This window comes from Penicillium macrosclerotiorum (genome assembly GCF_028827735.1).
Source record: "Penicillium macrosclerotiorum strain IBT 26536 chromosome Unknown utg000003l_segment0_segment0, whole genome shotgun sequence".
Lineage (NCBI taxonomy): Eukaryota > Fungi > Ascomycota > Eurotiomycetes > Eurotiales > Aspergillaceae > Penicillium > Penicillium macrosclerotiorum.
Window position 1 is genome coordinate 621,927 of NW_026643083.1, and position 23,347 is coordinate 645,273.

General features: G+C 53.3%; 9 protein-coding genes across 9 annotated transcripts; 5 read left to right on the forward strand and 4 right to left on the reverse strand.

Annotated features, from left to right (window-relative positions):
- Positions 1-775: 775 nt before the first annotated feature.
- Positions 776-964, forward strand: N7462_003106 (uncharacterized protein; the record flags this gene model as incomplete). The annotated part of the gene is made up of 1 exon (XM_057074832.1): positions 776-964. One exon carries the CDS (start codon positions 776-778, stop codon positions 962-964), a length of 189 nt encoding a protein of 62 aa, XP_056934337.1.
- A 272-nt stretch (positions 965-1,236) lies between these two features.
- On the reverse strand, positions 1,237-1,437 carry N7462_003107 (uncharacterized protein; the record flags this gene model as incomplete). The annotated part of the gene is made up of 1 exon (XM_057074833.1): positions 1,237-1,437. One exon carries the CDS (start codon positions 1,435-1,437, stop codon positions 1,237-1,239), a length of 201 nt encoding a protein of 66 aa, XP_056934338.1.
- Positions 1,438-4,868: 3,431 nt separating this feature from the next.
- On the reverse strand, positions 4,869-5,235 carry N7462_003108 (uncharacterized protein; the record flags this gene model as incomplete). Its single annotated transcript, XM_057074834.1, has 2 exons — positions 4,869-5,074; positions 5,199-5,235. 2 exons carry the CDS (start codon positions 5,233-5,235, stop codon positions 4,869-4,871), a joined length of 243 nt encoding a protein of 80 aa, XP_056934339.1.
- A 4,533-nt stretch (positions 5,236-9,768) lies between these two features.
- N7462_003109 (serine/threonine-protein kinase) lies at positions 9,769-12,184 on the forward strand (the record flags this gene model as incomplete). Its single annotated transcript, XM_057074835.1, has 2 exons — positions 9,769-9,933; positions 10,037-12,184. 2 exons carry the CDS (start codon positions 9,769-9,771, stop codon positions 12,182-12,184), a joined length of 2,313 nt encoding a protein of 770 aa, XP_056934340.1.
- Positions 12,185-13,603: 1,419 nt separating this feature from the next.
- N7462_003110 (exosome non-catalytic core subunit RRP42) lies at positions 13,604-14,829 on the forward strand (the record flags this gene model as incomplete). Its single annotated transcript, XM_057074836.1, has 2 exons — positions 13,604-14,140; positions 14,215-14,829. 2 exons carry the CDS (start codon positions 13,604-13,606, stop codon positions 14,827-14,829), a joined length of 1,152 nt encoding a protein of 383 aa, XP_056934341.1.
- A 450-nt stretch (positions 14,830-15,279) lies between these two features.
- On the reverse strand, positions 15,280-16,161 carry N7462_003111 (uncharacterized protein; the record flags this gene model as incomplete). Its single annotated transcript, XM_057074837.1, has 2 exons — positions 15,280-15,687; positions 15,784-16,161. The coding sequence occupies 2 exons, from the start codon at positions 16,159-16,161 to the stop codon at positions 15,280-15,282; spliced, it is 786 nt and encodes a 261-aa protein (XP_056934342.1).
- A 1,217-nt stretch (positions 16,162-17,378) lies between these two features.
- On the reverse strand, positions 17,379-17,841 carry N7462_003112 (uncharacterized protein; the record flags this gene model as incomplete). Its single annotated transcript, XM_057074838.1, has 2 exons — positions 17,379-17,676; positions 17,750-17,841. 2 exons carry the CDS (start codon positions 17,839-17,841, stop codon positions 17,379-17,381), a joined length of 390 nt encoding a protein of 129 aa, XP_056934343.1.
- Positions 17,798-18,409, forward strand: N7462_003113 (iso-1-cytochrome c; the record flags this gene model as incomplete). Its single annotated transcript, XM_057074839.1, has 2 exons — positions 17,798-18,169; positions 18,284-18,409. 2 exons carry the CDS (start codon positions 17,798-17,800, stop codon positions 18,407-18,409), a joined length of 498 nt encoding a protein of 165 aa, XP_056934344.1.
- Positions 18,410-19,808: 1,399 nt separating this feature from the next.
- N7462_003114 (uncharacterized protein) lies at positions 19,809-21,799 on the forward strand (the record flags this gene model as incomplete). The annotated part of the gene is made up of 2 exons (XM_057074840.1): positions 19,809-20,373; positions 20,478-21,799. The coding sequence occupies 2 exons, from the start codon at positions 19,809-19,811 to the stop codon at positions 21,797-21,799; spliced, it is 1,887 nt and encodes a 628-aa protein (XP_056934345.1).
- Positions 21,800-23,347: the final 1,548 nt, after the last annotated feature.

Below are 23,347 nucleotides of genomic sequence, written 5' to 3' on the forward strand. Positions count from 1 at the left end.
CACACTGTCTTCCTAAAGAAATATCTTTTTTCTCGCCGTGAATAGAATATTCAAACCAGACAATTATTGAGATTGTAATATTGATGACGGTAAAGCTACTGCCTCGGGCAGCGATGGGCTCCCGGAGCACAGGATGGGTTAGTTATCCCGCCGCCCTGAGCTGGCCCGGAGCGATGCGGAGCGATGCTGAGCAATCCGGAGCTGCGTCCTGAACAACCAGTTGCTCTGCTCACTACGTACATTGAATTACTTCTCTAATTTCTCATCATCCGATGGTAAGCGCATAGTTACTCCACACTGCTTCTAGGAACAACCTAGAGAGATGACGTAGCTTCTTCCTAGTCCATTTTCTACAGTAGTTATTCCGTATCCGGAGTGATGCTGAACAGATGGCTCCGGAATAATCGTTCTCCGAAGCTGCACGAAATGGAATATTCATTAATCTGAATCCGAATTCTAGCCATCCCTATTGCAAGTGACCTCCTCTTTTATAGTGTTCGTTGCAGCAGAATATTGTTGTCTTGAAACAAAATTGACTTTGAGCTCTTGACTGTATGTTAACTGATACGCAAACCATACACGCTAAAACTTACTAGTAATAGATATCCATATGTCGGAACAACCGCCTTTACGAGTTCTCATTATTATCTCGGATAAGAATCAGTATTGGGAACAATCCTGGTCCGCTTCGGAGGATATATGTCTAGTTGCTCTTGAGGTCCATCATCAGCATTTGCAGCAGTCGGGTTGCTATACCTAAGCAACCAGACGAGCTATGTTCGATACAGATGATGACCACCGGCGACTGAAACAGATCGTTGCCAAGGTGCCCAATGTCATCGACATGGGCAAAGAAGCGGTAACATTGCAGACTCTCATGCAGCTCCCGGGCCCAGTTGAACAACTTGCCAAGGGTGCAGCCGATATAGTATCCACTCCCATGGTCCCTGGAAATGCCTTCTAGGTCGCTTTTTATGAAAGACACGACACGGTTGTACGCCTACTACTCAAGCGCAGATTCGATATCGGCCACCACGGCGGAGAGCATAGAAAAGCCTTTCAGGTGTGAGAAAAGCTAGGGAAATACCTTTCAGATGCCTTGAGTACATGGAATTGACAAGTCTATGTCCTTTTCGTTCCTTCTCGAAAGGGTTAAAGATTAAGGAGCAATATGCAGTCTAGCGGGATTCATTTCTATCCCTCTGTTCCTCGAGTACTTATATTGAGCCCTCTTTCCTATACCGCCAAGTCAAAAGAATTGGCTAAAGTTTGCCAGTGCTTTACCCCGAATGTTTCCTTTTGCTTGGTTAGGTAGTATCTCAGTAAATTGATAGTCTCCGTATCCCGACCTGAGGATTTCCAGGTAAGAGCGAGATTTGCCATCCTGCTCAGCGTATCAGGATAGTCTTCGCCTAGCTTCTTCTTGCGAGTCTCCATCACCTATAATTGAAGCTTCTCAGCCTGCTCCCACCGGCATTTGTACCAAAACGTCGATGCCAAATTGGCCATAGTTTTCAATGTGTTGGGATGGTCGCCACCGAGCTTCGTTTTACTCACCTCCATCACCTGCACCTGGAGTTGGTCAGCCTCCTTCCACCGGCCCTAGTTGCAGTATATTAATACCAAATTAGATATATAGGCCGGCGTATTAGGATGGTCTTCGCCGAGCTTAATCTTACCGGAAAGAAAATACTACAACCCACTTGTACTGTTTGCAGTCGAATATGGCTCACCCGAATGGTCCATAGACTGGAAGTGCGAGAATTATAGCAAGCGTTTGTAGAATAATCACCCCTCCTGCCCCAGCCCCCAGATTTACCCTTGGGTCGTCCGTTCTCACTCTTTTCAATCTCACAACTGCGGTCACCAAAACCACTTACTGTACAAAGTGGCTAGGAATTTCGATTTCCGGCAGCGTAATATGATTCTTCATATGATATATAGTAAGAACAGACTCCCTACAAAGCAAATGGCGAAGGTGGCGCACAGATAACTCAATTAGAGAGAAGAGAGGATACAGTACTAGTTGTCTTGAGTATATTAGCCCTGTTTTCTTGCTGAACATCACACACCACAAGACCAAGAATAAAGGACGAACACAAAGTTACTAATCATTATTATTGCATTTTCGATCTTATGTGTTCCTCTCTAAGCTTCGCTCACCCAATTAGGATAGCCTGCGAGCTAAGAATATGTGTGTTATAGGGTAGCGCTCAGATAGATAAGCTAGAATAATTACTTACTGTGTAAGAACTGTTGGTACTCAGCTTACCTTGCCAGCGCCAAAGCTAAATCTTGATTCGAGTTGGAATAATGACCAACTTTACACCCTTCACATAGTTCACTATCGTGCGGCCCTCTGCTCTGGCCAGAGAAGTTAGGCGGCTGTACCCCAATTCCATTCCATTTTTTGAGCGATCAAATCATTCTTTCCACGTAGCTTCCAGTATCTAGGAATAGCCAGCCGACTGCTTTGCAGTTTCTGCATCGTTTGTGATACACTCGCACGTTATATCGCTGCTGAGGGTACAAGCGAATAGTAATCTCGAATTTTTTGCTCGACCAACCGCTGGGGTAAGATCCGCAATTTGGACCCATAACCCTGGTGTCCTAGTATTCGATATTTGTTTCCTCGTCATTGGCGTCCAAGAAATCTATTCGAAGCCCTTCCTCGTCTACTAACTGTGCTACATCGTCATCACTTAGCGTTGGGGTGGAATAATGCAGTGCAAGAAAGCCATAGTCCTTCGTAAGGTAAGATATATTTTGTTGCAATTGGGCACATCGATAGGTTAAAATATCAGTAGGAACCTACACACCAAACGTCGAAATATCCATCGATAGGAATTTTATATATGAATTGCATGCAATATTAACATTTCAACAAATATATGTCTATTCCATTCACACAATCCACGTGTTTTTCAGGAAGAGAGTTGTGGTTTGTGTTCATGATACCCAATAATCTATTCGCATCGTGATGCTCTGCATATACTCTTCGATAAATTATTGGAATTGTCCAATAAACAAGCCAAATACGTAGAATCAATCTCACCCCCTCTTTCCATCTTCACAGAGCATAGATGCTCCCTCTCCCTCCTTTCTCATCTTTTGCAGAGATCTCCATGCCGTGTACCTACCACTCTTCTACAAAGCCAGGCACCTACATATCCCTTTCAAACTAAGCCACCTCACCACCATAACAACCAGCCAAAGCCAACAAGCCTCCCCCCTTTCATCCCTCATTTCCACAAGCCACACTACCTGTCCCTCCAAGAAGAACCCAACCACCCTTCATCCACTCTTACTCCCAGCTAGACGGGAAACACCGGAAACACGGGAACGTCCCGAACTCGCCCCCCAGCCCCATCTCACCAAAATCCCCGATTGGCCGGCCTACCAAGGAGACAGGCTTCCAGAAAGTTCACCAGGGGTGAGAGGGGGGGGCATTACCTGGCTCCCACGCTCCGGAAGGTTAGAAATAAACTAGCCAAGACGGAAGCATCGACGGTCAAGCCCCTGGTCCCGGGCAGCCGGCACCCACGGCCGCGCATCCCCATCTTCAGACATCGAAGTCACGGCAAAGGACCTTCCAGAAACGCTGAAGCGGCGAATGAGAGGAGTCGTTGGCGCAGCGACAGTGGGGAGGGGGGGGGGGCGGCCCCGGGCCATGGTTTGGGTGCGTTCCCGTTTTCTGGGCATGAGGGCAGAGGATGATTATCGTGCTATTCAAGAATCCCTGCAGCTAGTGGGAACGGAGCATCGGGGACCAGGTTAAATTAGGAAGGGAGGGAAGGCGGGAGGGGGTTGTTTTGCTTTTCCGATTGTTGGATTGGAAGGGGATAGGGGTCCCCTGGTGAGGCAACTCGGTGTCCCGGACGTGCAGTAGGTTAAGGGGGGGGGGGGGGGGAGGATGCGACGAAGTCTGTTCTTCTGTATGCACTATGTTCGGCGTCTGCTGTGGGTCAAGGAGGTTTAGTTCAACTTTACTAGACTGGCATGCTTTTGAGTCCCTGGCCAGAGGAGTGCGCTTCTGGCTAGTTGGGTTTAGTAGCTTCGGAGACTGAGTCCGGAACAAATGTAGAATCCGTTGGCTACCTCTGGTATGGAGTTCATACTCTATACGGAGTACTTTTCCTTGTTTTGATGTGGTGGATCGCGGACCGCGGACGGGGCAAAAGGGCTCGTGGCGAAGCGGATTTTGGTGCGGAGCCCCTGGGGAATGGATATCCAGCATCCAAAATAGAACCACTGGACGACGTAAACCAGGCACGAGGCAATCGACTGCTATTGAATCGTCCGTCTCTGTTCTTCTGCATTGCGGATCTTGGGAATCGAAGCTAGGGTCTGGCAAGCAAAAGCAACAAACGTGAAGTACGACCAGGCCGCCTACGGTTCACAGCCGTGACTCCCAGAGGATCATACTGACGTTATATCTGTCTATACCGCGTCCATACTTCATAGTGTAGCCAGTTGATCTGGCGAGAATCTGTCTTCTCGTCTTTTGAGAGGAAAGCCTTGGCCGCAGTTGACCTTCTCGAAGGTCAAAGGAAGACGACGGCGTATCCCGACACTTTGGCAACGGTGTCAATAGTGCGATTCCTGGTGTTGGGCCCCAGAGTGGCAAGAGCAGAGGGGGCGAGGGGGATCACCTTTGCCCTGCGCAACGCTGGACGACCCTCTCGGGTAGGAGGGACGGGCCTGGATGAGGCCCACGAAGTGGAGCATCCGTCGTCCCTCGACGAGACCGCGGCGCGCTAGACCCACACCCGCGAAAGTCCCAATTGAATGCGTTGACGAGGTTTGGGAAAGGATTGCGTTGTGAATCAGCATATCCACTTTCTGAGCCTTTTCCACCACGACGGATTCTAACTGACAATGTGGGCCAATGGGCGTGCTGGCGCGTAGGAGGGCTCCATCGCACTAGGACCTTCTGACCCTGCCCATTGGTATTCAGGATGATGGGGAGGATACCTAGGCCCCAGAACCCAGCATCCGCGAAGGCCACGCCTCCACTGCGTCCACTCGCGGCGAAGAGCTTCTCCAGCGGTCAAGACGGGCGCCTTCAATAATGCTGAGAGGAGTCAATGGATTGAATTTAGGAACATACACGGTGTGTACCGAGTCAGTTAGATGGAGTCACGTTCTTCTGGCGCCCCGCGGGAGATCGTGCTGCGAGTGGTGGGTTTTTCTCACACGCCCCATTTCGTTACTGTGCTGCTGCCCGAGCTTCATGACGATGGTCTTTCAATATTTTTTTCCCACTAAGCGCTCTACGCTGTGGGGTGGGTAATGGATGGGAGGGGGGGGGGCAATCCTTGATGATGAATGGTCTCACGAGTCCCTCAGAATGCTGCTCGTGCGGGAGTGGACTCGGGGCTGGTTCGACTCTTGCTTTTTTCGATCAACAACCAGGAAGGCCCACCGGTAATCTATTGTCGGGGGCAAATGGCCTTGAATGGGTGGAGGGTATGACTCCGTATCCCGTCGGTACGGCCCTTAGGGAGGAGAAGGGGGGGGGGGGGGGGGGGGGATGAGCCCACCACAACTACACGGCACCAGGGGGATCGCCCTTTGTTCTGCAGAAACCGGAGAAGGGCACAGAGATCACCGACTGTGGCCGTATTGTGAAAACACAGGTCTCGTCTCGTGGCGGCATGGCGATGCAGCAACTGGGACGAGTCCGGCATCAGCAATATGTGAGGCGACCTCAGAGAGGGAGAAGCAACGGCAACGACGCGGACGAGGCCCGCAACAACCTGGCCCGAATCGGAACACCATCTGGGAATGATCCATGCGGGCCAAACGGCGGCCCCAGGGTTCGTCCGGTCTGACAGGTGCGTTTTCATCCTGGCCTTCTGCAGGTAATACTCATCATGAGGTCGTTCCGGCTCGACCCTGTGCCCGTATTTCCTGACAGTTGACAGACACTCTGCTCTCCGAGGGAAGATGGGGTGATAGCCCGAGTGATAATCCGAGTGATAGACAGGATCATCCGTCATCATTCCCACGGCTCTGTTCTCGGGTTCCTGGCCGCGGCTTGGCGGAGTGGAGTGCTTGTGCCTTGTGCTCGAAGTCAACGGGTGACGCAGGCTCATCCCGCCTGTTTCCTGGCGAGGAAGAGGAGCATTGCCGACAACTAGTGGAAAGATCGCTTCGCCATTTTGGGGAGGAGGGAGGCGGCAATTTTCGATCTATTTGGCATTGGGATCCATCGGGAGACGTCCGGAGACAGGGCTCAGTGGTCTCACCGTTGACAGAGCAGCGTGGACGACACGGATGGCCAGGAGGATGGATCCTTTATTGCTCGCCGAGTGGTGCCGAGTGGTTTACTAGCGGAGACCCGGACTAGGCTTGCGACTTGTGACTTGTGAGAGCCCTTCCCCCAGTCCCCCAATTCCAGCCCCGGACAGACCGACAAAAATCGTCGCAACAAAGAAAACAGAGAGATGGAATTGAACCAATTGAACCAATTGAACCAAATGAAACCAACTTTCTCCAATGAGACCCAGGAAATCAGAACGGAGGTCCGTCGCGTATCGCGCGAGCGCATTGAAGCATGAAGCATGAATCATGACGCGCCATCTGTTCCCAATCGGCCAGTGCCAGCAGTCATGCGTAGTATTATAGTACGGAGGATGGAGTATGTCCATACCCAATGGCCTTCACCGTTGTCCCTCGGCTCAATTTTGGGGAGTCAGGCCTCGAAGCACTCTGTAGACACTCTGGACATCTGAACTGTGCCGAGTACATCGTCTGCAACAATCTGAGAATAACCTCCAGAACCAAAGTCAAGTGATGGCCAGCCCACCAAATGCACGATGGGCAGATGCGTCTTCCCCATGTTCCCGGCTTAAGCTTACTCGTCTCTTTTTTTTTTTTCCTTTAATTCCAGTCCTATGCGAACGCCTCCGTCCGAACCTAATTTCGGACCCCAATGACCGGGAAAGGAAGCCCAATAACAGTCCAGCAGTCCAGCAGTCCAGCCAGAGAGGAAGTAAAAAACAACAAAACAAAAAACAAAAACCAAAAAAAGCCTTCTCATTTGAATTCCCTCGGACCAGTCGGAGTCCCGTCTGGGAACTCCCTCCCCAAAACCAACTCGAGGGCTGGTATTTGCCCCCCCAGGAAAGCTCGGATGCTGCTGCAAGTAGATCGGGTGGCGAGACGCGGAGGATGCCCGGTCAACGAGCGTCAACAATCACCGCGAACGACGAATAGTCTGAAACAGGGGCCGGCCAACATGGAACAAAACAAGGAACCCCGTAATTACACATCCTGCATCATCGATGCTGGAGGGGACCTATGAGGATGGGATGGGGGAATCATATCTCTCAATCGTCACCCGCGAAGGGAGGGAGCGAGAGACCTCACTTTCCCTTGCGGATGCTGAATCCGATGTGGCACATGACATAATCGACGGTGGTTGCAGGTAGGATTCTCCTTGCGGTCTGGCCCTGCGGTCGAGGCCACCGGGCAAAAGTGATAGGTCGGGCAGGATGTCCTTCGCCCGGTGTATCCACGATGTTTGTCAGATGTGACCATAGACTAGGGAAAGGCTGGAGACGGGAGACGGAGAGGAAGGACAAGGAGGATTCTGACGTGTTTCTCGCGGTGAAGTGGATAGGTTCCAGGAACACCGGACTCGAGAGGATGAGGGCTCGCGAGGGATCGCGAGGGATCTCGACGACGCCCGAGGCCGGAGTCGATGGGCGCGGCCCAACTCCCCCGTGCCTGCTTTTGCCCCCCGTCACGCCTAGGCAATTTCTCCTCCTCCGGCAGGTCCAGGCTCGGACTTGAGGCGACCCAAATAATTGTATGCCCAACCCCCCCAATTATTAGGCGCTGGGACATGCGATTGTCCACTGCAGGCCTTCTCTAGTCACACCACCCCCTCCTCCCCCCACACTTTGTCGCCTTGACCATATTTCCACCAGTCCCTCTGGGTGAATGGATCGACTATAGTTCGTGGAGGCATTCGTGATGTGTTGTTTTTTCTTTTTCTTTTTTCTTTTTCTTTTTTCTTTTTCTCTTTTCTTTCTTTTCATTTTTGTTTTATTTTTGAGCACGGAGTATTTTCGTACTTTGGTGTCTCTGGTTTTTCTTTTTCTACTGGCGGGATCCGCTCTTCTCTCTCTCTGTTGGCCCCGAAGACGAACCAACAGGTACTGATCCCCCCCCCCCCCCCCTGTAGCGTGGAGGAAGTCACTAGTTGAGGATTGGTGCCCCTTCAACTGCTTCACGAGGTCCCAAAAGGGGATAACTCAGGATCCAAAATGCCTCGGGGTACTTTTTTTCTTTTCTTGCTTGATTTGGATTGTCAAATTATTTTTATTATTTTTATTTTTATTTTTTTTTTAATTTGGGTGACTTGGGACTTGTGGAATTTTGAATTTTCGATTTTTGATTTTTCCAAATTGTCTTCACTTTGAAATTTGCTTCCTGCGAGGCCATTAGACTCGTTTCTGCGCGAACTCAACGTTAGAGCTAAAAGTGCAAAGCCCGCCCAAACCCGCTGGGTCCGGGCCGCCTATTATAATGCACGATAGATTACGCCAGTACCGAGCCAGGCACCCGGACCCGCCTCCCGCCCGTGCCATTGGATGACGCGGGAGCAACCCGTTCATGCGTATTTATTGTTTGGATCATATTTTATTCTACTGATTTATTGGGATTATTATGATTACTCTGATGACTCTGATTACTCTCATGGTCTGGGTCCTTCCCCCCCCCCGCTTTCGTACCGTAATTGCTGCATAGATTACCGTCGCATTACTCGCCTCGCTCCCCACAACCCCCCCGTCCTCCACTAGGTACCCTGTAATTCACTCCGTACTTTGCGAAAGGGAGGCGGCATTTGGGTACCTGGCGTACGGGCGGGCCCGTACGCATACACGCTGTACTGGCGGTACAGCTGTACACGCCCCCCCCCAAAACACCCGATCAAGCGTCTCGCGTTGTTCGTCAACCTCTTCTTGGTCTTGCTTCATCGCTCGATTTCTTTTCTCTTTTCTCTTTCCTCGGACTGCGCTCCCGTTTACTCGAGATCAGTATTGTCCGAACGGAATATCCTTGTCTTCTCTCTCCCCCGGTCGATATCGTCTGGTTAGCCGAGTTCATCCTCTTCCCCCCCCGAGTGGGCTGATCTGCACCGTCTTAACGTGGTTAATTTACCGTCTCCACGGCCCCGTCCCTCAAGCTCGAGCTGTCACCGCGTCAGGGGCTTCTGCTGCTCCCTCGGGTCTCCGATCGCTGCCCACCCCCCAAACGGGTCTTCTCCTATTCTGGCCGGATTTCCTTTTTATTGCATCGTGCCCGTTCCCATTCTCCCCTCCCCCCTCTCCTCTGGTTCTCCGGTACCTCGATCATATACCTGCATCTGCGCCCCAACTACTCCGTCACTCCTTACTTCAACCGCTTCACTCGAGCCCGACCTTGACTCCCAATCCTGTGAACCACTTGGTCCATTCCTCTCACACCCCCCTCTAATGGGAGAGCAAAGCTTCCTCCTGAGTCCAGCCCTGAACTACTCCAGACATTCGACATTCCTCGGGTGATGCACATCGGCCTCAATTGACTTCATCCACTACCTCGCGTGGGAAGTCTCTCCCCTCTCTCTCAAATACTCTAATGTACGAACACCCCCCTCCACACCCCCCATTCCTGACGTGGCGAAGTGATGCGTTGTATATGTTGGGGCGAAACCACTGACCAGATATCCTATGATGCAGATACTCTTCGTCTGCTGGCAGACCCCAAGAGACCACCATGACCGTCACATACGATTCTCCCGCCCGAGGGTCGCACACCTCAATGGCCTCCCTCGAAGATCGCTTCCAGGTGATGAAGGAAGTCGGCGATGGAAGTTTCGGTAGCGTCGCTGTGGCACGGGTACGCACGGCTGGATCGCATATTGCACGACGGGGCACGATGGTATGAACAACAAGTCCCCTTTCCCCAGTCCCCTCGGGGACCGCGATCTCGTTGCATAGAGAGAGTTCCAAAAGAGCACCTATCTTAACCTTGGTACCTCCAGGTCGCTATCAAAACCATGAAGAAGACTTTCGACTCCCTGACGCCATGTCTTGAACTGCGGGAGGTCATCTTCCTGCGGACCCTTCCTATCCACCCGCATCTGGTCCCCGCCCTCGATATCTTCCTCGACCCCATGACCCATAAACTCCATATCTGCATGGAGTACATGGACGGCAACCTGTATCAATTGATGAAGGCTCGCGACAACAAGTACTTCGAAGGCAAGCACGTTAAGAGCATCCTCTACCAGATCCTGTCCGGCTTGGACCATATCCACGCACACCAGTTCTTCCATCGCGACATCAAACCTGAGAACATCCTGGTGTCAACCTCCGCCCCGAACGACTCGACCTTCAGCCGCTACTCGAATCTGGTCACACCTCCCCCGACGCCTCCCACCTACACTGTCAAGATCGCCGATTTTGGCCTGGCGCGTGAAACTCACTCCAAGCAACCCTACACCACCTATGTTTCTACCCGCTGGTATCGGGCCCCTGAGGTCTTGCTGCGCGCAGGAGAGTACTCCGCCCCCGTGGATATGTGGGCAATCGGTGCGATGGCTGTGGAGATTGCGACGCTGAAGCCGCTGTTCCCAGGAGCGAATGAAGTGGATCAAGTCTGGCGTGTCTGTGAGATCATGGGCAGCCCCGGAAACTGGTACAGCAAGTCTGGTGCCAAGATCGGCGGTGGTGAATGGCGCGAGGGATCGCGACTGGCCCACAAGTTGGGCTTCACGTTCCCCAAGATGGCACCGCACTCGATGGACACCGTGCTCCGGGAGCCGCGGTGGCCGGCCGCTCTCAGCGAGTTCGTAACCTGGTGTCTTATGTGGGACCCTAAGAATCGCCCAACATCGACCCAGGCGTTGAACCACGAGTACTTTGCTGATGCAGTCGACCCCCTGCGACCCAAGTCGTCGACATCCTCCCGGCTGCTGGGCCGGAAGTTATCGGAAAAGAGCTTCAAGTCCCCGACTCTTTCCCCCAGCGACTCGCCCACGCTGTCCTCCAAGCCTTCGTGGTTCCGTCGGTCATTGATTGGCCGCTCTGACAGCCCTGTTCCGACGGTTGACGGGGACAGCCCCGCCCGGCCTCCTGCTGTCTCGTATAACACCGTTCCTGATGTTCAGCCGGCCAAGACACGACCGGCGAACAACAAGCGGGCAACCTGGGCCAATGGTGCTCCGATGCCCATTCTTCCTTCTATTCGTCCGGTCTCTCCCCTGTCAAATTCCGTCACGGCGCAGGCCAACGCAACTGTGGCACACCGCGATGCTTCGAAGCTGACTGAGCCTGAAGAGAGCAAAGCCAGCAAGAAGATCGGCCGCCAACTGTCGGTCAACTCTAATGGCAATCATTATGCCGACATTCACAGACAAGAGGCTGAGCGGATGCTGAATGGCTCTGGTAACACCACTCCCACTACGAAAGAGAGCTTCTTCTCTCACCTGCGCAAGCGTGCTCGCCGACTCTCTGGACGGAACCAGGCCAACGCTACCCCTGAGGATATCGAGGCTAATGCTGGCTGCATCCCATGGTCTAACCGCTCCTCAATGGCGCTTGACGGGGCTAACGTGACTGAGCCCAAGCCACACTCGGACTTGAGCGAGCTCGACAAGGCTCTGCAGAGCGTGAAGTACTCTCTGGACTCTTCTACTATGAGCAATGTGCCCGTGCAGTTGTACTCTGACAACAGCATCAAGCGGCAGTCGATGCCTCAGACAACAGGCGCCAACCCAGGCCCAATCTCCAGTCGAAGCCGGCGGGCATTGCAAATGACAAGCCACCCTGTCCACCGATACGAGACCCCGGAGGAAGAAGATGAACTGCTGGATGAGGTCCTGCACTCTGCAAGCAAGGCGGCCAGACGGCTTGCGCAGACCCAGTCTCTTGCAGGCCCATCTCCGAATGTGACTCACCGCCACCCAGACAATTCGCGTGCTCTCCCGAGTCCCTATCCAACCCCCTCGCCCACTGCCAAGGCAGATGGCTACTTTGAGAATGTGCACTCAACACCTGTGAAGCAGGGCATTCTCAAAGACGACCACACGAGTTCCAATCGTCAGTGGCCGACACCACCATACGAGGAAGCTGAATGGAGTAACAAAGCTTCCGCTTTGCACTTCCCTTCATCATCCAACTACATCTAAGCGACATCCTTTTTATTTGCATTTATTTCCCTTCGATGACTTGAGAAGCACAAAAATTTTGGCAAGAATGCGCTCCAAAAAAAAGCGGATACAAACCGAGTTTAGGCGTATTTGGTTTTCATTTTGGGGGATTTTTCTCTCATTTTCATTTTCTTTCAGGCTTTGGGTCACTCTGGATTTGATTCGATTATACGTGGTGGGGCATATGTTGTTTTGATTTTGCCTCATTTTCGTCCCCGTTTTTCCCTTGCCCATTTCTTCTTATCCTCATACCCCTATAGGCCTTTTTTTTGATAGATGGATCCGGCCTCGCACTCAGTGTTGGTTTTTTGTTGGTCTTTCTCTTTTTTCTTCTTATACTCTCTCGGGTTTTCCTTGGAGTCCTTTGCCCTCAGATGTTCCCGGCGTTGCACAGTGTGATTTTCCTCTCCTTTTCCTTTTCTTCATTTGATACCACATGCGCAAGCCGCATTATATACCACTCCCTACATCCTTGCATCTCCCTCACATACACAATTTCACCTTCCTGCACACCTCCATTCTCTGATGAACATGGCAGCATCTTCCTCCTTTCCTTTGTCCATATACTTGCTCTGCAATCCTCCCTCTGTACATTGTCCTGGCTACCGTTAACATTGTCTATCGCTCCCTCTCTCCTTCGCTTTTTGTTATCAATGATCTTCAATGGTCACACCTACCTATCTGTTCGCTCGTTTTTGTGTATTATCACTCAGCACCCCTATTGGCTTGAACTGGCTGGGACCCAGTCTGACCTGATTATTTGATTGTAATATAGCACCCATGGCGACTCGGCCAATTATACATACCTACTTGACTTGCATATAATACTCTTTTGATTGAATTTCCCTCAGGGGAAGGCTATTCTGAATCTTGCCACCTTTCATCCTTTGAATTAGTAGTGTTGTGTAGCTATAAGAAGTAGGGCCTTTCAACTTTATCTCCCATGTTCTTGATTCGGCCTTGAGATCCATTCGCTTTTGTCTTGTTTTGGTGTTTATATTAGCTTATTTTGACTTTCTGTTGGTTATTATTGCGGTTTGGACGGTAGTATCGGAACAAGGATATTCCGACGGACATCAAGATTTCCCAATCGAGCATGTCGAGAGCTTCTCGACTTTTTCTTCTCTCTCTTAATTGTTTCCCAAACACTCTCACTATTGGTACCAGAAGCGTCTGATTTAGCCTTCTGAAATCTTGGCATTGACCCGTCCTAGAGCTTCTCACCATAAATTTAGAGGCTCGGCTGTGAAATTCCAATTACAGAACCTTCCGCAACCCACTTCCACCTTGATCGGCAAAGAGAATTCGCACAGCTCCTGCAGCTGAGCTGCACCACAAGTCTCGAGCTCTTCAATCTCCACCCTCATATAGGCACTGGCCTTGCACAATCAATCCACCATGTCCAACCAAAGACAGGCCGCATCGGCCTCTCAAGTCCCGCACCTCTCCCCCGCCGAACTCTCCTACCTCTACACCTCTCTCGCTCTCCCTCAAACACCCATTCGCCCTGACGGCCGTTCACCAACCCAGTTCCGGCCCCTCACCGCCGAGTCCAACATCCTGCCCGGCACCAATGGCAGCGCGCGCATCGGATTTGCAGACGGCACCCAGGCCATCGTCGGAGTCAAGGCCGAGGTCGAGAAGACCGTGCTATCAAGTGAGACTCTCGATGCGCGCCGCGAGCTCGGCACTAGCGGGGACGGGGATGGCGCAAGCGAGAGCTCCGCCGCCGTCTCCGGACACGATTCATGGGTGCAGATGTCGATCGAGATCCCCGGGTTCCGCGACGACGATGCGCTGCCGGTCTTTCTGTCTGAGATGATGCGCGAGTCACTGGTGGGCTCAGTTGGTGGCACGGAAGGATCTGATATGACCGGCGGGCTTAAGGGGCGGCTAGTCATCAATAAACGGTGGCACTGGCGTCTGTATATCGATGTAAGATCCTCGAAAAGAAGCTCCAAAGAAAACCTCATCTGGAGTCCCATAACTAACATCTCTCCTGCCTTTAGGTCCTCCTCCTCTCCCAACCGCTCTCATACCCCCTCCCTCTTCTCTCGCTCACCACCCACCTCGCCCTCCTGTCCACCAAGCTCCCCAAGTTGAAATCCCAGGGCGAGGAGGACCCCTTCTTCGACGACGACTGGGCCGCCGCCGAGTATCTTTACCCACGCGCCCAGCCCGGCTCCAAGCCCGCAGGCCCGGCACAGTATGTCCGTCCACCAGTTACCCTGCTGGTGATCTCAGTCGGTGAGAACGTCATCTTCGACCCGAACCGTGAGGAAATCGCCGTCGCGGATGCTGTGCTCGCCATCTCCGTCACGCGCGACACCGACGCCGGTACCCTGAAACTGCTATCCATCCGCACAATCGACCCGCCCTCGCGCCTGACACAGCCCGGCGTACCGAACTCCGAGAATGTCAATATGCTGGGCGCCGCGGCGCCGACGGACGATGCGGCAGTGGTTAACCCGGTAACGGGCGAGGAGGAGGTCGCCGGCGTATGGCGCCCGCGGCGGGGTGGCGTCAAGCGCAGCGTGGTCGCGAATATGGTCAAGATGGTGCTGAAGAAGGGCGGCGTAGGTGAGGAAGTCCTGGAGGGATTGGAGGGCGTGGAGATTTCATAATGTTGCATGTATATCCGGAGTATGTATACTTGGTCTCTTGTTTCGTGGGCTGTTTGGCGGCGGCGGAGCAGCTTCTAGATTTTTTTTTTTTTTTTTCAATCTTCTGCCCTGTGCTTGTATGACGGTTCATACCATGTCTGAAACTATCTGAGAGGCGATTCGCAATTCAATTCATGATCATGACCCTATATTTCGGCGGGAGTTGGATGTGGGGCAATCTCTTCTCCCACGGCGCCTTTTCCCCGCATGCAGAAACTAATAACGATGATAATAATGTATTATACAATGGACAACCCTGGCCTATCGACGCAAAAGCCCCTCCGCCTTAGAGCACAGGTGGCACCTTTGCGCGCGGGCTCCAACACCAATATAACGTAGTTGTCCCCTCCAGATCTCCCACCTGATACGTAGGAAATACCAACCCTCTTCTCATCTTCCTCCTTGGCCCTCTCACCAAATCCCAAGCCACTTCTTCACAGGCCTCTTCTTTCCCTCCAAGTCCACAAATTCCTCCTTGCCCGCTCCCGCTACCGCTTCCACTCCCACATCGGCGGCACTAGGCGCCTGCTCGTCCGCCGCCGCCGCCGCCGCCTCCACGTCCTCCTTACTCGGCTCCTCCAAGCCATGCGCAACACGGTACTGGCGGCGTTTCTCAGCGTCCTCGATGCGGCGGTGACGCTGCTCGCGCACGCGCACAGACTCGTGCTGCACGTGCATGCGGTAGACATGGAGGGCCTGGGAGACCGTGTCGATTGGGTGCACTAGCAGGTCAGACCAAGCGGGGAGGAGGTGCGCGAAGGGCGAGGACGCCTTGAAGTTGGTGGTGAAGGTGAACGTGGCTAGGGTGGTGAGGATGCTCTGCGCGGGGGTTATCGGTTAGCGGGGTGCCCCCGGGAAGTGGTTTCTTTTTGTGCTGTCTCTCTTTGCGGAGCAAGGAAGGAGAGGGCGACATACCATGGCGATCCAGACGTGGATCCAGCGGCTGGTCAGGAACTTAAACATCACGGTGCCCTCGGGCGGGAACATGTTCGGGTACTGTTTGCGATTCTGGGCCTCGCGCTGCTCGGCTGTCAGGCGCGGGCCGTAGTTGACTGGTTGGCCGGTGGGCGTGGTGCGGGGGTTGACAATGCGCTGGGGGTGTGACGGCGGGCGGAATTTGTCTGGCTGAGCGAGAATGCGGGACTTGTCGGTCGTTTTGGCCTTCGCGGCCACGGCGCTGGTTGCGGAGAAGCAGCGGCGGGCATGTTGACGTGTTTGCTGGAGGGTGCGGAGGGTTTGGGCCGTGGGGAGGCCGCGGGGGAGCAGGTAAGCGGGGATTGGAGCCGGCACCATTTTGGTGGATGCAAGACCGGTCGGTCTTTCTATTTGAGGGGAGATATGGCGGCGGTGGTGGTATTGCGATCCTTTTCCCCGGCTTGGATGGTGTCTTGGGGGACGGGATTTTCCATATCACGTGACACGCCGACGCGACTCGGGCCGATCGTCACATTCTTCGGAGCAACAAAGATTTTTCTTCGGCGCTGTCAACAGGGTGCTGGAAGAGGTCAGTATCCGGGTATCTCTACAGTTTCAATGATGCACTCTGCCGAGCAAACTATATGCAGAGAATCAGATCAATTCCATATGTATGCCCAGATAAGTACGGAGTCTATAAGACTGGATAATGGTATTGTCGTAGTTAGAATGGAGTACACCGCACACCGCACAGGCTCCGGGGCACCCGGCTCTGCGCTTATCATTCAACGGCCGAGAATAAGCCGTCTCACAACAGATTGGAATACAGTCGATGCCTCAGGATCCACAACCAGGTTCTGGGACCGGTGGACTGTGGCGGGCCGTCGAGAGCGAATAACAGCCAGGCCATTTCGAAGCCCCGGTGGACCGGCCTCGGGGAGCGGCCAAGTGTTCCAGTTCTCAAGGGGGAAAGGGGTGCGCCCCTGTCCACCAACAAAACCAGCGCGGTGTCTCATTGACACCAGGGAGACATCAAGTGCTTTCAATACGCAATTGAGCTGAGAGGGGGGTAATGAAGCCTCTTTTCCTCTCCTTTGGGTACGATATGTAGTTTAATAGGCGCGCTGGGCCGGGGAGTATGATGAGGGATGAGATCATACGGGGGCAGAAGGGGCCTCCGAGGTGATTCCGGGCGGCTCCCGCACCCGGCGTCCCGGGGGAGGGGAAGGCGATCTGTCGAAACACGAGGTGTGTATATTGTTGCATATGTCGCATGTGGTTCCCTAAGAGCTTCTCGTAGAGCCCGCGGCACGATTTAAGCGCCGTGGACTGCAATTGTTGGTGTTGGAGCACGACTCGACTCACCGAGGGCATCCCGGTTGCGCCCGTCGCGTTGAATTAGCGGGCTGCTGATTGGCGGAGGGCGGGAATCACGGGAGCCGGACGGGGCGAAGGTACAAATACGTTGGAAAATCTTGCTTTTCTTCCCGCGACCTCTCTCCAGATCCTCCAGCACTTCCAGACCCCCTGTACAGTCTTTTTTTTTCAATTCCTCTCATTCACATTCACATTCACAATGGGTGCCAAGGCTGAAGCTAAGTTCGCTCCCGGTAAGCTTTCTCCTCTTCCCTCTTAGAGTCGGTTTCGAAGAAGGCGAGGTGGTTATTGCGCGCGAGATGTAAGAGGCCGAGGTGAACCAGGCGGAGGAGGTGAATAGAGCAGGAGCCAGGCACTTTCAATGACTGCCTCGCGGCATATTGGATGCTGGCTTCCACTGGAGTGACGATGTGTGCGGGCGTAGGATCCTGTCCTGATCGCCCGTCCCAACTCTCACCTTCCTCGAATCTGCCAATCCTCACACCTGCGCTCTCCCTCTTTTTCTCTCTCTCGTCCCTGCTACAGCAACTTGCACCTCGCAATTGCTATCGAATATCGACTCTCGCCATCCTCTTCAATCGCTTCGTACACCCTTCCAACACCCTGTTTCCTCTGCGGTGTGCGCCGTTCTGCCGACATGACGACCTTCGACGTGTTCTGCCTCCTGACGGTGATTGACATGCGCGAGGCCGAACTGGAGGCTGCGGAAGCCGCCAAGCAGGCGCACCTTAGCGCGCAAGCCACTCCAGTCACCCAAACCGCTCAAACCGCTCAATTCATCCAGAGCCACCTGTCAACTAATACGACTGCCGATTTAGGTGACTCTGCTAAGGGCGCCAAGCTCTTCCAGACCCGCTGCGCTCAGTGCCACACTCTCGGTGCTGGTGAGCCCCACAAGGTCGGCCCCAACCTCCACGGTCTCTTTGGCCGCAAGACCGGTCAGGCCGATGGCTACGCCTACACCGATGCCAACAAGCAGGCTGGTGTTACCTGGAACGAGGACTCCCTGGTAAGTCATGCCCTGGTTCAGCCCTGATTGAGCCTTGGTGGAGCTGCCTACGGGAGCAACAAGACCACGAGGGCAATTTGAGGATGAGAGAGGCTAACCGCGTTCGTCTTACAGTACACCTACCTCGAGAACCCCAAGAAGTTCATTCCTGGCACCAAGATGGCCTTCGGTGGCCTGAAGAAGGCCAAGGAGCGCAACGACCTGATCACGTTCGTTTTTGTCCCCTCCTTCTGCATGTAAACCTCATTGACTGACCTAATTTTGCACCTCCAGCTACCTCAAGGAGAGCACCGCTTAAACGACCTGATGTGATACTATTCCCCTCACGGCAATTTCGTTTTTGTTCTTCTCTCACCCCATCTCGTGGAATCCATAGAAGTCTGGGGATTGGTTGGCGCCGTGGGCTGATTTCTGGGCATCCGAGGGACCGGGCATGTAATATTATCTGAGACTACTTCATGGGTTGACCCGCAATAGATTCTAAAATGCTTCTCTTCTCTGTCATTGTGTTCTGATTTCCCTTTTACTATACTCTCGGACTATACTCTCGGGGGTTTTTTTCAACTCTGCCGTAGTGGCTGGGCTGCAGCTGCAGGTCCTAGTCGGGATTTTCCGTCCCGATTTTTCCGATGATGCGTGATGATCGCCTGGGATTTATGCAGCCAATCTAGCTTCAGTGCAGCGTTCGTCAGGGAGAGTTTGGGACAGTTTGGGACAGTGTGCAGGGGTGGCACCACCCAAGAATGCGAGTGGCTGCGCAGTGAGGAAGTATTGGCGAATCGATCGTCTCGTTCCGGTACTCGTGAGATACCAGTGTTTCATGTGGGCCGTGCCTGGTTGGTGCCATCGATTGGGCGACGGTCAGGCACCGGGGGCGAAGGGCGAAGGGCGAAAGGGGGTTTGACGAGTCCTCGCGACCGCCGAGTGACCGCCCATTCGAGTCCTCCTTCCCCCCAAGTGGCCCCCAAGTGGCCCCCAAGTGGCCCCGAAGTGGTCCCCCCCCCCCCCCCAGATGTCCCCAAGGTACTGCCCCGGTACTGGCCCGGTACTCCCCAGGTACCCGCCCGGGTACTGTCCCCGCATTTGCGCCGTCACCAAATACCTGGCCGTGACTTGTGATGCCTTCCCAGCATCACCCCCGGCTGATTGGCCCAGCCTCCTCGACCTGCAGGTGAGGAGTTCCTCGACTCCCGCATTGCTGAAGGAGGAGACACATCTTCGTCGCTGTTTGCAGACCGAATTTGCCTCCTGGTTATGCTCCATATCGTGGATGTTCGATCGTGACTGAACCAGATCTATATCTATCACTTTAGCCAACCATCCTGCATTGTTCGCGGAACCTTTACACTTACCCACGACTTTCCCCCCTCCTCTCCGGCTTGAACCGCTGTCGCATCGCATTCCGATCGCATCGCATTTGGGCGGGGTTATCTCCCAGCCATTTTCTTCTGACGTTCTAGCATTTCCCCTCCCTCTTGTTCACCCAGCGCATGCGCCTCGAGAGAACCTGTGGTCTCAGGGCGTTTTGACACTAACCACTCTGACTTGAGGTTCGCTGCCTCCTATCAAACTAGCCCCAGCAGTGACCGCGGTCGCAATCCTCGCGCTGAAGCGCCAACACCGGAAAACGCCGTCCGACATGCTGGACGAGCTAGACAACGTCTTCGACGACCATCCATCGTTGGATGCGTCGCTCGAGGACTTTGAGAACAACAGCAATGCGCACCGCTCTCCGCTCTTCGGTCTTCCTTCCCAGCACTCGGGCTTTCGGTCTGAAGAATCCGACGGGGAGATCGAAGACCCCACTGCCGGCCAGCGCTGGTCACCGCCGGGTCTGCGCCAGCATGATTTCGTTCAGGGCAGCGGCTGGTACCGCCATCAGCCCTATGTGCGCAAGCTACCCTTGAATGAGCGGTTAGAACTGAAACCCACCATTAGGGGCAGCTTGTCGCCCTCATTGTCGCGCGAACCCAGTCCGCAGTATGAAGATGCGCTCGAGGGCCCGGCCAGGAAGACGGCCAGCGCAAATGAAGATGTAGATAGCGGCGACGTCACAATTGCAGCCAACATACCGTTACCTGGCGGTGCAGGTACTCCACGGACAGGTCGATCTCCCACTCCAGTTCTCCCGCAGACGTTCAGCGCAGCCCGCAATGGCCCCGAGGATGACGGGTTAGGCTTTGGCGCAGAGAATCTGAGTAACTGTAGGCATTTCGTCTGATCTTGGAGGGGAGCCGTTGGCCTCCTGTTTGTTTCCCTGCCAGACATGGAATACACTAACATTTTTCTCTTGCGCATGGCTGAAAAGACATACGATTCGCGGTACGTGCAGAAGTCCAGCATCGCGAGCCCATTGCCGCGATTGGTGGCTACTTGCGCAGCAAGCTTGATCATATCACGAGCTCCAAATCCAACACCACGTTGTCGGTGCTAGTTCTCTTCCTTTCCGTCGCATTTATGCGCGCATTGTTCCTCCCTGGTCTTCCCCAGGCTATCCCAGATCTAGTTAAGCTATCTGGTTTTGCGCGTTCATTCGAGCCGTTGATCTACTATTCTGAAAACGGTGTCCAGCAGATCGGGACCCTCCAAGAGACCGGTGTCGCCGTCTGGGATCTGAGCGAGTCAGTCCGCGGTACTAACATGACCAGCGCGCCCATCATCGTGCGCCAACTAGACGAGCTGTCCGACTCGCTCAAGTCACTCTCCCTAGAACTCACGCGATTCTTCGCCAATGTCGACTCCGACATCGACTCCATCCTCATCGTGATGGACTGGGCCAAGCGTGAGCTAGAGACTCTTTCCGCACAACCACCCAGTTCCCTCCCAACCATCGTCTTCGACAACATGCACAACATGCTCTCCCGCCTCGGTGCCCTCGAGCACGCTGCCGAGATCTCCGATGGCGGCATCCCCGCCAGCACAACTACTACCACCACGCTCGGTCACCTCGTCATGGCCGTCTTCGGCCCAACCTCCGCCCAACGCACCCGGGCGACCCTCACGCGCACCTTCACCGAGTTCCTCTCCGTTCTAGAAGAGTCAATCAACAGCGAACTGACGCACTCGACCGCACTCTTTGCGCTCTTCGAATCGATCGACCGGCAATTCCTCAACCTCCAGCGCACAGTCGTGCGCGAGTCCGATGCCCAGGAGCGCGCCGAGGGCGAGATGCTCAGTTCGCTGTGGACGCGGGTGCTCGGTCCTGACGCCGCCGCCGTGCGCAAGTACGAGAAGAACAAGAAACTGTTAGCGAACGTGCGCAGCCGGACTGTGGCCAACAAGCACCTCCTGGTTGATCACCGCGGCCGCCTGCTCACGCTGAAGGTCAACTTGGAGACACTACGGCGGAAACTGGTCAGCCCGCTAGTGCGGCGCAACGACTCAGTCAGCTTTGTTGGCGTGGACGGGACCGGCGCGGGGAACGCTGGCGGCGCGGGCCGGACGCTGGGACCTGTAGAGGCGGTGATTGAGGGGCAGATCCGCGGGTTGGAGGGCACGTACGATTATCTGCGGTCGGTACGGGAGCGGCAGAAGGCGAAGTTAATGGAGATGGTGTACGGTGCTGGGCGCAAGCCGTCGCAGTCGATGCTGAGTGGGATTGATGGACAGGAGGAGGGTATTGAGGGGTGATATGGAGACAACATGTCCCTTTTTTTTCTCTTTCCTATTCTCATTTCACCTTCCTTGCTCGGATCATTTTTGGGGAATCTCTGTTATCTCTTCTAGCATTGGATCCGGTGTCGCTTGTGGCTTTACGGCGTTGTCTGGGTGTGTGATGCGGGTGATTTTGGGAGTGGGTTCCTCCCCATGTGGAGAGGTGTACGGGTCGCTCTATGGCGTTGTCCCAGGTCTTGAACCTCGTCTTTGATCTGTTGGCGCAATCATGACCGGCGAACAGGGAGGCGAGGCGTGCGTGAGACAAAATTGGGATAGATATACGGTGGCATATCATGTCTTGGAAATGTTATGTTGTTTCTACATTTGCACTGGCTATTAGAGTAATGCTTTCCACCTTACGGAGCTGCTATAAGTTAGTGACTAGTATACAATAGTTGTCGAAGTACTCTTTTGAAGTCAATTTAAGAGTGGAAAGTGATTATTTGAAAGAAAGAAAGGAAAAGTTAAATTGATCAACGAATAAGCTTACTGATAATAATGAATCCGAAACAGCACAATGTGTTCAAGGGGGAAACAATGAAGCAGACAGGAAAACAAAGAACGAAAGTGGCCATTCCCAGTGGAGCTCCATGTCGTAGCGGTGCGTCAGATGAAATGGCAACAAGGAGTTCGATTTTTGGCCCCCAGCCCCATAGGCATATGGAATATATGAGCTATAGTAACAGTAACAGCAGTTCAACAGAGATTTTGGCCTCTCTTATACGCCTTTATGTTTCGGCCTGCGTTTACCCTATCGCGGGGCCTCAACTTACAGCTACCATAGGAGGTACACGTATCGAGATTGACTGTCATTACAGTATATATTTTCATAGCGCTTAATCTAATACATATAAATCAAATGCTTTATCCTTATGCTTACTAAACTCTTCCGTTTTATTCCCGTCCGCATTTCCATAGTACGTAGCTATTTCTTCGCATCTTTTTACGAGAGTAAGGGATAGCCCCGATTCTCTAGAAGAGCGATTTTCATGACCATTATCGGAGCCTTCTCTAGGGAATCTCGTGGTCGATTACTTAAACTTTGGATAATTTAACGTTACTATAGTAATAAAAATTTAAGTAATTTAATTAAGGAGCTGCCGAGCCAGAGAGCTAGGGGAGTAAGGATGAAGATTTTGAACTGATTTAGAAAGTGACGGATAAATTTAGAAGGGGAAAAGATACCTGCAAGACATACTACCTCCTGAGATTCAAATGGTCAAATTGCCAAGATTTTGATCTATCTGGCAAACTTCGTCAACATATGGAAATCCATCTCGTCTAGAAGCTGGTCAGTGCGGACTTTTCTCGATGGAATAAACCGCCTTGGACAACATTGGAAACATCCACAGCCGGGTGTCATGCATAGCGTATACTCCCAGAATGCCCTTAGGATATGATTGTCATGAAAGAACCAGTCATGCTGTTTCTGTGCTTCTCGAGCTTTCAGAAAACAGGACCTCTCGAAGTCCTCAAAGCCGTTCAGTGAAAGAGACCCAACACATAGCGAAAGCATGGCAA